Source organism: Leptosomus discolor, chromosome 20 (genome assembly GCF_034619465.1).
Source record: "Leptosomus discolor isolate bLepDis1 chromosome 20, bLepDis1.hap2, whole genome shotgun sequence".
Lineage (NCBI taxonomy): Eukaryota > Metazoa > Chordata > Aves > Leptosomiformes > Leptosomidae > Leptosomus > Leptosomus discolor.
The window spans coordinates 6,663,127-6,674,478 of NC_141410.1; the positions used below are offsets into that span (position 1 = coordinate 6,663,127).

The 11,352-nt window shown below is 42.2% G+C and overlaps 1 protein-coding gene across 2 annotated transcripts; it reads left to right on the forward strand.

Moving 5' to 3' along the window:
- The first annotated feature begins 2,368 nt into the window (after window positions 1-2,368).
- On the forward strand, window positions 2,369-10,124 carry LZIC (leucine zipper and CTNNBIP1 domain containing). 2 transcript variants are annotated; one of them, XM_086476164.1, is made up of 8 exons: window positions 2,369-2,397; window positions 3,179-3,322; window positions 4,399-4,534; window positions 5,611-5,709; window positions 6,389-6,484; window positions 8,293-8,374; window positions 8,960-8,987; window positions 9,723-10,124. In XM_086476164.1, the coding sequence occupies exons 2-8, from the start codon at window positions 3,222-3,224 to the stop codon at window positions 9,757-9,759; spliced, it is 579 nt and encodes a 192-aa protein (XP_086332290.1). In that variant the 5' UTR covers window positions 2,369-2,397; window positions 3,179-3,221; the 3' UTR covers window positions 9,760-10,124. The 2 variants fall into 2 exon arrangements, with proteins under 2 accessions (XP_086332290.1, XP_086332291.1); XM_086476165.1 differs by lacking the exon at window positions 8,960-8,987.
- The last annotated feature ends 1,228 nt before the right edge of the window (window positions 10,125-11,352 follow it).

Here is an 11,352-nt window from a genome sequence, read left to right on the forward strand (position 1 = left end):
GAATTTAAAAAAGTTTAGTAAGAGCTGCAACTAAATGCCTGGTTTTTGGGGTTTTTTCCCTTTTTAAAACACAGCAGCACTGTTCCAATTTTGAACTTCAGTTTCAGAAAGCTGCTTAAGAATTGGTGAAAATACAGAACTTTCACTACTTTTTTATTTCTCCTCACACTACATGGACTTTTGCTGCTCAGTGTTCTTCCCTTTCATGACAATATTCCGGCTTGCCAAGATGGTTTCCCCTAGCACGGCCCTGAACAAACAAAAACTGGAATATGTTATGGGCCGTCCTCCTGTGGTTGCTGTTGGTGAGATGTCCGAGACATCGGTGTTGAGCACTGAAGAGTCTGTGATGAGCACTGAATAGTCTGCCGTTGTTTCTACAGCAACATCACTGCCTGCAAAAATCCCACAAGGTCACCCTCACATTCCGTCTCCTTTACAAAGAAGCTGAGGGATGTCCGCAGCCGCCGCAGCGGCGAGGTATCATCACGGCTAAATCTTGTAACAGCTACTATGTACTAACATCAAATAGCCCTTGAGTAAAACCAAGTCTTGCAAGGCTTCACATTTTGCAAGCGTTAGTACTTTTTTTTTGCGCTTTCAAGAGTTTCACAAACTTTTAAAATACTCTTTATTAGTGCAGAGTAGTTCAGCATTTGAAGGGCTGGGTGTTACTTGCAATGCAGTCTTCACAGGGGCATCGCGGGAAGAGTTACTATGGGAACAGGCCAGGAAAGGAGTCAGACTTGCCTTTGTAATGCAGAAAGCCCTACTTTCTAAAGAAAGTGACTCATGCTGCAATTTTGAAAAGGGTTGATTTTTTCATTTAAAAAAAAAAAAAAAAGCAAGGGAAAAAATAATAGAAAATTTTAAGATCAAACTATATAGTGCCTCTTCTGGAGTAAGTCAAATCTCCTTTTCCACGCTGCTAGCTAATTTTACAGTTTTCAGAAACAGGCAATTATTGCATCATAAACTCACCTTGTAGGGCTTCATATCTGCATAGAAATTGAGAATATAAATATAATTTAATAGTTTGCACATACCCCCAGTCTCCTAATTTGCATTGACACCCTCTGCCTAGCACTGTTCACAGAAAACAGCTGCCCGGTTGATGTGGAGAGCAAAGGAAATGGCAAAGATGTATCATCCCACGATTACCTTCACTGTTACGTCATCCTTATAACCAACAGCACCGTCAGAGCTGGGATCTGCTTTGTATGAAATGACCTTCATAGGGCTCTAACTTTTGAGGGAAAGATATGCCATTTGCACATGCCAAGAGAGAAAAAAAACTTAGGTTCCAGCGATGATTAAAGCCCAGCCACTGCCTGAGCTGTGTATGAACTATGGCTATTCTTACTGTATAATAACATTAGTAGTTTTGATGATTTACGTATAATTTGGCACTGCTTGACACAATTCTAATTATTGCAGTTTGACCACAAGATCCAAACTAGCAGCCCAGCTCCTCTATAGAGAGGTGAAAGAGATCTGTACGGAGGTGTTTAGTTCCACATAACCAAGAACAGTCTTAAAATAACTAATGCTCTCTTTTGCCAAATACTGAAGATTAGTCAAATCTCTCCACAGAGACTTAAGATGGGGAAACAAGGTAAAATGGCCTTCACGTAGACTTTCCGTTAAGTGTAGGGCATCCTAGATTGTTTTCTCTTCCTCAGAAGGAAAAATGAGGTGCCCTGTGATGTAGTTCTTTACATATATGCTTATATATAATCTTATACCTAATATTACTAATATTTAGTGTGTACCACTTGCAGTCCTACTAGTGCTTAGCTGGATTGGGCACGTATTTGCACTAAAAGCCATCGAAGTAGCCTACAGCAGGTTTTGGGATGGCTCTGAAAACCAACCTGTCCACTCCTTTGGATAAGCAGGCACTGCTGCCCATGCTTTGGTCAAGCTCATCTCTATTTCGGAGGTAAATATTTATTAAACACGCTTATAGATCCGTAGGGTATCGACCCCGCTAAAGGGGCGGCGCGCAGGCTGTTGCTGGAAGCTCTCGCACGCCAAGCGCTCCACGGCTCCGTGCGCCTCAGCAACCTCCTCCCCACAGCTCCACGCCGCCAGAGGCCCGCACACGGGTACGGCCCCCGCCCCGCCGGGCCCCCGCCGCCGCAGCACCCACCGGGGGGCCCGGCCGCGCCGCCCCGCCCCGCCGCCGCCCGCCCTTACCGCCCGGGGCCGCGCCGCCAGCTCCGCGCACAGGGGCCGCACTGGGCGGCGCGGCGGCGGCGCGCTCTGATTGGCCCGGGCGCGCCGGAAGCGGCGCCTGTCCGACGCGGCCCGCGCCCGTTCCCGCCCGCCGCGGCCTGCCCCGGGTGAGGCGGTCGGTGGGCCCGGGCGGCGGTCAGGGCGGCGGTCAGGGCCGAGGTGGGCGGAGAGGGCGGTCGCGGCCTCCTTCCTGTGCGTGCGGCCCTGCCCGCAGGAGCGGGTCTGCCGCGGACTCACCTGCGCGAACCGAGGGCGCGAAGGAGGAAGAGCCGGGCCGGAGCCCGGCCTCGGGGAGAGGCGGCCGGGACTCGCATAGTGCCCAAGTTCCCTCTCGGCCCTCCTCGCCCCAGCCTTCCTGTTCGCTCTCCTCTCTCGCACCGTTCCGGCGGGGGGGGGGATCGCGTTTCCGTCAGTGCAAACCTCGGAGCGTGCTGGGCAGCGGCTGGCGAGCCGGTGCGTGACCCGGGGCGATGCCGTTGCTGCTGCTGTGGGCTGCCTGGCTGCTCCTGGTTGATCCCCAAAGCAGCACGGATGTTCTCTGCTCTCGTTTTCCCCAGACTCCTCAGTCTAAGGGGTTTGCATGCTCCAGGCACCTGCATCCGGGTCCCTTAAATAGTTTCCCGAAGGGCCGCTGGAGAGCAGGGGCTGCAGTTTATATAGCGGGGCCGCCGTGTTTCAGTTATAGCTACTTGCTTTGGAACTTGTTTGGTTTTATGTGCTGTGGCTGTTTGAGTTATTGCCGTGGTGAAGTGCCTCGTGCTACAAAGGTAGCAATCCTGTAGACCCAGTGTGACATTCCTATATTTCTGCTGCAAGATCTCCACGTGTCTTTATCACATGTTCCATCATCAAGATATTGCATAATTTTCTTGATACTTGGAGAGTTTTAAAATCAGTTCTAAGTCGTTGATACACAACAATAAAATGTTCTTTCTCCTAGGACTGTCATGTAACAGCTTAAAATTTTCATGTAAAAACAGAAAATGGCTTCAAGAGGAGCAACGGAGACCTGTAAACTAAAACAAAACTTAGAAGAGCAGTTGGATAGATTAATGCAGCAGCTTCAAGACCTGGAGGAATGCAGGTAATAAAAATAGATGCTTTCCTCTTATATAGTAATATTTTTCTGAAGTGGCTGGCAGAAAAAAAGTGGTACTTTTCAAAAGTGCTGTGGGTTTTTCTTTTATTTTGTGTTTTGCTGTGGCTTTATATTTTTTTAAATTAGATAGAATGTTTGTGATTAGGTAGTAAAAATTATTTTTAAAAACATTTCTTCTTATGACAATCATTCTGTTTGTTGTCTTGAGGAAAATGCGGGCAGAAATACTCTTCACTGAAATTTTGTATTTCAGTGCGACTTTAACTTTTAGTATCTGTTCGCAGAATTCACAATTTTCTTGCAGACTTTTTTAATAGCAGTTTGCAAATAGCTTTTGTGTCTATTTTGTTTTATAATTACAGATGTTTGGGTTTGGGCTTGTTTTGGGGATTTTTTTTGTTTGTCTTAACATTTTCATGTGGTTTGTTTCATGTGATTTTGTGTTACTTTTCTGTGGGCTAATAAAATTTGAGATAAACCGAATTACCAAGAAAAGAGGTTTCTTTCTGTTTCAGTACTTGCACTTAAACATCCTGTGCCGTTTTAGATGCTTTCTCTGACTATGATTCTAACTTGCCCAAGCAGTATACTTTTCTCTTCAAGAACAGCTATAATGCTAAGGGTTGGCAGTGCCATTCTTTGAATTGGGCAAGGTATAGACTGCAGGATCAGTTATTCCTGAATAACTTGGTGGGTTTGGGGTGAGGAGATAGGCTTCTCAGCTAATTTCATTCACCATAGCTTCGAGCAAGACAATCTTGCACTTTTGAATGCAGCACCAGGTGTTGAGTATCTCATAGTTGTCAGGGCCTTTTAATACAAGTGGCTTGATACAAACAAGGTAAGAGCATGGGTGGCCAGGAGGTGGTGCAAAGCCAAGAAAACTACGTATGTGTTAGTTAAATAGCAGCTAAGAGGGCTACAGCAGAATAATTGGCAGTGATGTGAATGTTTTCATTGCTGAGGAATCACGCTTCATGATATTCCCTGATGTCCTTTTGTCCATGTTACGTTTTGGGTTTAATCCTATGAATTAATGTGTCTTGTTGGATCCTCTTTAGAGAGGAGCTGGATGCAGACGAGTATGAAGAGACCAAAAAAGAAACTCTAGAGCAGCTGAGTGAGATCAATGACTCCCTGAAGAAGATTATGTCTGGAGATATGACTTTGGTGGATGAGCTCAGTGGGATGCAACTGGTAAGGATGATGTGTTACTAAAAATAGTTCATATTCTGCCTGAACCCAGTGAGACAGAAAATAGGTACAAGTGGTTCATTATAATTTTTAGACAGGCACGTGTGAAAGTTATGTATCTAATGTTTTTATTATTTAATATATATGTACATAGAAAAACTTCGTTAGGTCTCTTCATTTTAAAAGGAAAAAAAAATTGAAGAATTAGAACCATAACACTGTAGAAAAAACTGTGGGGAATTGCAGGGACTAAATATATCGGATCCTTAATATTAGAAAATAACATAAAATAATACAAATTGATGTAGAAGGTGTGAGGACCAACATGTCAAGCCAGGACAATATGTCTCCTGAGAAATAAAGTTCATGCCTGTTTGTTAGAAAGCATAAAGATGGCATTTCCTGCGCTGTCATTGCTGATTTCTCTTTCAGATTCATACCAGCCCAAATGAAAAAGCTGTAGGAATGACTGTGTAACTTTCAGTTCTTGTAGTGAATCGATCTTGTTTTATGCTGACTTCAAAACTTTTGATCTATTTTCTCTCTTTTCAAATCTTCAATTAGAGCATGTTTTGTTCCTTCCGAGCCAAATGTTTCAGGGTTTTGTTTACAGAGAGATCACGATTTGTCCAAACATAACTGTGGTGAGATTTACTCGTGATCGTTTTGATGCTTCGTAGAGGATTTTGAATAACAGTAGGAGATTTGCCTCATCATTTACGTTCTGCTTGCCCTTAGAAGAGATGTAATCATTGGTGTGGGCATTAAAACTGCTGAAGATAGCATAGCACATGCACTTGTGATGTGCTAATATCAGGAAGATGTTCGAAAAGGTTAGAAATTAAGACCTGAACTGTAATGGAAAGTTTCACAGCTCTTTGTCTGTGTAGTTGCACTAATTGGTGGATTTTTCAAGACCTGCACAAAGGTCATGTATTTTTTTCATCTCACTTCCATGGTTATGCAAAAAAAAAAAATAAAAGCTCTCTGTATCAAATGATGCAAAGGGTACTAATGATGCTTTCCAGCCTTCATTAATCTACTATTAGTTCTGGTCATTCTTGCTCTTTTCCTTGTAGGCAATACAAGCAGCCATCAGCCAAGCATTTAAAACTCCAGAAGTAATTAGGATGTTTGCAAAGAAACAACCAAGGCAATTGAGGACAAGGTTGGCAGAGGTGAAGGTTTCTGTTTTACTTCAAAAACTGTTTGTTTAAGCTAGACTGATTTAAATCGTAATGATTGCAAGGAGAGCACCAAGCGTGTTAGAAACTTGGTGGCAGCATCATGAGGAGATAGAGGAGTTCTCTTTCAGAATTTGCTCACTTTTAAATGTTTCTTGAGGCAATGGGGACCACAATGTGTATTTCTTGAATTGTCCTCTATCTTGCTACTTCAAGACAAAACTGTGATTAACAGATGGTGAACTGAGTATAACTGCAAATAGAAAATCTGAAGAATGTGAACCTGTATTGGTGGAGGGGCTTGAGAGTGCGCTCGGTGTTTCAGAGATCTAGACTGAACTTGAGAACCAGATGAAGTGAAATCAAATGTGATTCTCCATGTATCAGCGATATGTGAATCCATAATTTTGAATGAATAGCAGCCTTTGATTGAAAGAGATTCAAGTTTGGAGAAATCAAGAATGCTAAGGTTGGGTGCAAAGAGTACTTGCAGAATGTTCAGAAAATCTTCTCAGCCATCTTTTAAATGACGAGTGCCTCTGTCACTTACTTCCGTGGGTACCATTCTTACTGGTGATATTTTTAGGCTGTTGCGTTTCTCTTGCTGTTGTATTGAGTGAAACTAGTGGGAAGCTTATATATATTGACTTATCCCCCCACCCCTGGTATACAGATGGATCGAGACTTAATGGTTGGGAAGTTGGGACGAGACCTGTACACACAGCAGAAGGTAGAAATCCTGACTGCCCTCAGAAAGCTGGGTGAGAAGGTAAGGTGTTGGTATGATAGTTAGGTGAATAGAGATTTCTATCTATATATTGAAGAGGACATTTGAAATCATTAAAATAAGAAGTTACAACTTTTTTTTGTGAGCAAATGACAAAATGCAGCTTGCTTTTGTAGTACTTGAATGTCCTTCCATGTTACTGCTGAGCTTTCTGAAGCGCTCACTACTGAACATGTATCAAATAGTGTTGTACATTTATATAAGGCTGTTTCTTCTTGAAAATGCTTTCTTTGGTGGGTCATATGAATGAATAACGAACAAGCTGGTACAAGCTGACGGTATTTATAAAAGCTACAAAACACGTCTTTTACTGGCTCACCACCACCTGTTCACCTGGCAGGACCTATCCAAGACTTTTGACGTACATTGAGCTTTACTTTTGTACTGGTGCGAATACCTGCGTCTTGGTGTGAGATAAGTGAGTTGAAGAGAGGAGTGGTAAACCGTTTCCCCAATGACTGCATCAGGGGCAGAACAATCCCGGTTTTTTACCACCAGAGGGAGGAAGAGAAGTTGTTATTTCTTTTTTACGATGGTGTATGAAGAAACTGGGTTGCTGTGTGTCTCTGTACTTAAACTTTCTTAGGAAATGAGGGAATGCAATGGAGAAGATCAAGTGCAGTTCTTAAAGGAGCTGCATTCCAAGTAGATGATATTAGCAAATGCTTTCCCTCAGAATATTTTTATTGCTTGACTGTCAGGAAAAAAAAATGTTTTGGAAATAGGTTAAAAGGCAAGTTAAGATTGTGGACAGAGTGCATGACGATATCTAATCCTCCTGGCATGAGTTCCTTGGATCACTTCAGACAAGCCACTTCACCACACTTTGACATAACCTCTTCATCTTTTAAAATGTACTTCACAGAGGACTTGCTAGGATAGTAGTTTCACATCTGTTCTGGATGTGAAAAGCGATGGTAAATGTTACATGTTTGTCTGCACAATACTGCAAAACGTTAAGTAGTTGTATGCTTGCTTACAAAGCACAGCAAAGGCAGGTAACTAATTCTTTCCTTTGTTCCATCATCGTTCTGAAGGCCTATACCTGATTTTTATATTTTTAATAAATAAACTGATACAAGCACTGTGGACAGTTTGACACACTTACGCTTTGCTTTAATAAGGGTGTATATCTGAGGCTACTTAAATGAGTGAGTTTTAACTTAGACTAGCTGAACCTTCCAAATGTAGGTTACTACTTCATTATTGTAAATATTTTATGGGCATCTGTCATAAGGCATCAGAGCACATGCATAAAAGCAAAATATACATGTGCAAACGTTACTTTAAAGGAAGAGGACCATTTCTAGGTCATTGACTCTTAACATGGTCAAAGCTGGTAGTGGCTGTATTTTCACTCTCCTCAGTAGATGACATGAAGCAAGCTTAGATCTCAGCTCATTACTGGATTGGCCACATGGCAAAAAAAAGTAATTTTAAAATTTTAAATTAACTTTGCATAGTTTTTGGTACAGAGGTACAGTGTGACCTTTTCATCGAAAATTACCACTGGAGGTCAGTTTGAAACTTAGTGGGGCACGTAGAGGACGTTGCATGTGCTGTCGTCCTCCCTGGGCTGACGGGCACCACTGAGAAAAAATCCAGTGGTAGGGGGAGTAGCTTGTGGGTTTAGTTTGGCTTTTAATGTGTTAGATTACACTGCCACTTAGAAACTGCAAATCGACAATTGCTGTAACCTGTCGTAGTTCATGTAGGTGGTGGGAATTACAATGATGGGAATATGCCCGGTTAGGGTACCAAGTTCACAGCTGTGGCCTTTCTTGATTTAGCTGACTCCAGATGATGAGACGTTCTTGTCAGCAAATGCTGGTGCAGCCCTGAGCCAGTTTGAGAGAGTCTCCACTGACCTTGGTAAGTTTTCGTTCTCATAACTTCCAGTTTCTTTGCCTCATTGAGCACTGATTAATAGAAATACCTGTGATTCCCCTATGAAAGAGAAAATACGAACAGAAGATTCATGCCATGAAATTTTTATGTACGTTTTTCTGTTTTATTAACGATGAAACTCTGATACACTATCCATGAGGAAAAAGTAACGCAGCAAATAAATCCAGTGCCAAATGTCCGTAAAATGCCAAGTGTTGCCCATAATGCTGTAAGTTTGATCTATCTCAAGCAGAGATACTGCTCTTACAGTTAAACACAGATCTTTTTGCACTAATGACTCTTCAGGAGAGCCTTTTGCTCTGCTTGATGCAGAGTATTTGGCAATTACTGGCACATTGTCAAAGTACAGCTTTAAAGCACTGTTCTTGCCATGATTGGTGTAATTCTAATCATATTGACGAGAAGTCCAGTTATAATAGTTATAATATGCATTGAATAAGCACAACAGTTCATTCTAGCCTTACAGGTAGAACTGTGATGAAAGAACTATGAGTGGCAGGAACGTGCCAGACTAGGTCAAATAAACAGTTTCTGTGACCTGCCTTTCAGTACTCCTCTTCCTGAGAGTGGAAGCAAGGTGAGAATTCTTTTGTTCAAAGCTACTCTCTCATTTCCCCCTCCTCAGCAGGACAGGGGGAGAAAATAAAATTAAAAACTCATGGTCAAAATAAAGGCAGTTTAATGAAGAAAAGCAAAGGCTGTGCGCAGAAGCAAAGGAAAACAAAAAGATTTACTCTCTACTTCCAGTCAGGAGGCGATGTCCAGCCACGTTCTGGGAAGTAGGGCCTTGGTACATGTAGCAGTTCCTTTGGAAGACAAATGCCTTAATAACAAATCCCCCACCTCCTGCTTTCTCCTAGCTTTTATTGCTGACCGTGGTGTCGAATGTTATGGACTACTCCTCTGATCAGTGTGGGTCAGCTGTCCTGGCTGTGTCCCCTCCCAACCTCTTGCCCACCCCAAACCTACTGGCCTTTGGGGTGAGAGAGCGCCTCACTGCTGTGCCAGCACTGCTCAGCGGTAGCCAAAACCCTGCTAGCTACAGATGCAAAGCTCAGCACTGTGAGAGCTGCCAGGGGGAAAGTTAACTCCATCTCAGCCAGACCCAGTACAACATGGCCGGTTTCAGACCTGTCAAGCCAGTATGTCTCCTTTTTTTTTTTTTTTTTTTTTTTTTTTTTAAATTAGCTCTAGTTTTCAAAATGTGGGTTTGATTTCCTTTGATATCAAATGTTTTGCTTGATTTAAATTGTGTGTAAGGAAATTCACAATTTCTACTAATACTTACTGAAAATGTTTTCTCCTCTCGTAGGATCAGGAGACAAAGTCTTTGCTCTAGCAAGTTTTGAAGTAGAAAAGGCAAAGCAATGAAGAGGTGCGTGAGGCTTGTGTCTCTCCGGTTAGCAGCATTGGACTTCTGTCGTATTGCATTTGTTTTTTCTATTTTTAACATGTTGAAAAAAAGCAAAAGAAAACAAACCCAAAACCCTAAACCTCTTGGGTTCTTAACCAGAAGATACGAAGTAAACAGCCTTAAGTGCACTTTGGAACCTTGGTGTCTGTTGTACCCCTCAGTAATATAAGCTCTGAGGCTGAATACTAAGTGGTACACTGAAAACAAAAGCGTGGTATGACTGTCTTCGGAAAGAGTCAACTATTTTGAACTTTTCTGAATGTGTATTTCTCTTGACTATTAAAACGTTGTCTTTTTGCATGTGGTTGTAGCAAGCAGATCTTTTTCAGGACCAGTCCTAATGAGTGAGTGGTTTTTTGGGTGATTCTTCACGTTGCTCTCAAGTTGTCTTAATTTTTGTCTGCACTAAGTAGTTTGTACTGGAAATGCATTGAAGCTTTGAAAAATTGACATAGTTTATTTGAAATGCCATCTTTCTACAAACTGTTTGCAGAAGACCCAAAATGAGACTGTATGCTGATCGCTGGCCCTTAGCTTCTTGTTTGCTGTGCATGAATGAGCGTCATTGTGTCCAAGCCTTGACTGACAAACAATGGACGCCCTGTAGGGAGGCTTCTGGAGTAATTTAACCTTGTGTATTGGAATGACAGGGAATTGCTAGGAAATGGCAACGAGAAGCCCTTTCTGTGACCTCTTACTTTAGCTCTGGGTGTATAACTACATGCCATCGTTATTTACCAGTGTTCCTGAGATAGCATGAAATAGCTTGCAAGTGGAAACAAGCTTAAAAAGGGAGGAAAGGCTCTCATTACATGATCAGTGCAAGTATTGCTCAGTCTATTTATCAGATGGTGGTGCTGTGGAGAGGGGAGGGTCTGTGCCACCCCAGGGGAGTTATAATCTTGAATAATCTCAGGGTGTAGGAGGGTTTAGAATCTCATTGAATTTTTAGCTCTGAGTGTGGAGAAAATATTTGGGACTCTAGATGTGTGTTTAACTTCCTGATAAATTGTTTTTTATAAAATCAATATTAGAGATCTTGTTCTTAAAGTACTGGCTGCTTCACACTTCAATTCAGTTAGCATTTTGTCTCAGCTGATTGGAGGCCTGTATTATTCTAATGATATTGGCAACCAAAAGAAAAAAAGTCATTTCTTAAGTGAATTTCGTACCTGTTCCCCTTCTTACTTTATCATGAGCTAGAGAAAACTGTACAGCTTGTAGCTGGGGAAAAAAAATATTAACTTAATGCAAAAAAAAAAGTAATTTCCCTCTATTTCTGTGCAAAAAGTTCAAACATTAGACAGTTTTGGGTCCCTTGGACTATATATTTTAACAGGGAGTTGGCACTTCCTTTCTTTGGAGAGTTTCAGAAGTGGAGGAAGCGTTATGAAATCTCATTGGCAAAAGGAACATTTGGCTGTGAGTGTGTTGACGTGCTATTATTCTCTGGCACCCCTCAGAGAAAGTGTGACTTGCCAGTCACAGATACAGTCAGTTCCCCTTCCCATAAGGTGGGGCAGAATGT

Excerpts from the sequence above, each read along its gene's own strand:
- LZIC (XM_086476164.1), top strand. The coding sequence starts at position 3,222 with ATGGCTTCAAGAGGAGCAACGGAGACCTGTAAACTAAAACAAAACTTA. Across the intron at positions 4,535-5,610 it reads AGCTCAGTGGGATGCAACTG|GCAATACAAGCAGCCATCAG; the intron begins GTAAGGATGATG and ends TTTTCCTTGTAG. Across the intron at positions 5,710-6,388 it reads TGAGGACAAGGTTGGCAGAG|ATGGATCGAGACTTAATGGT; the intron begins GTGAAGGTTTCT and ends CCTGGTATACAG.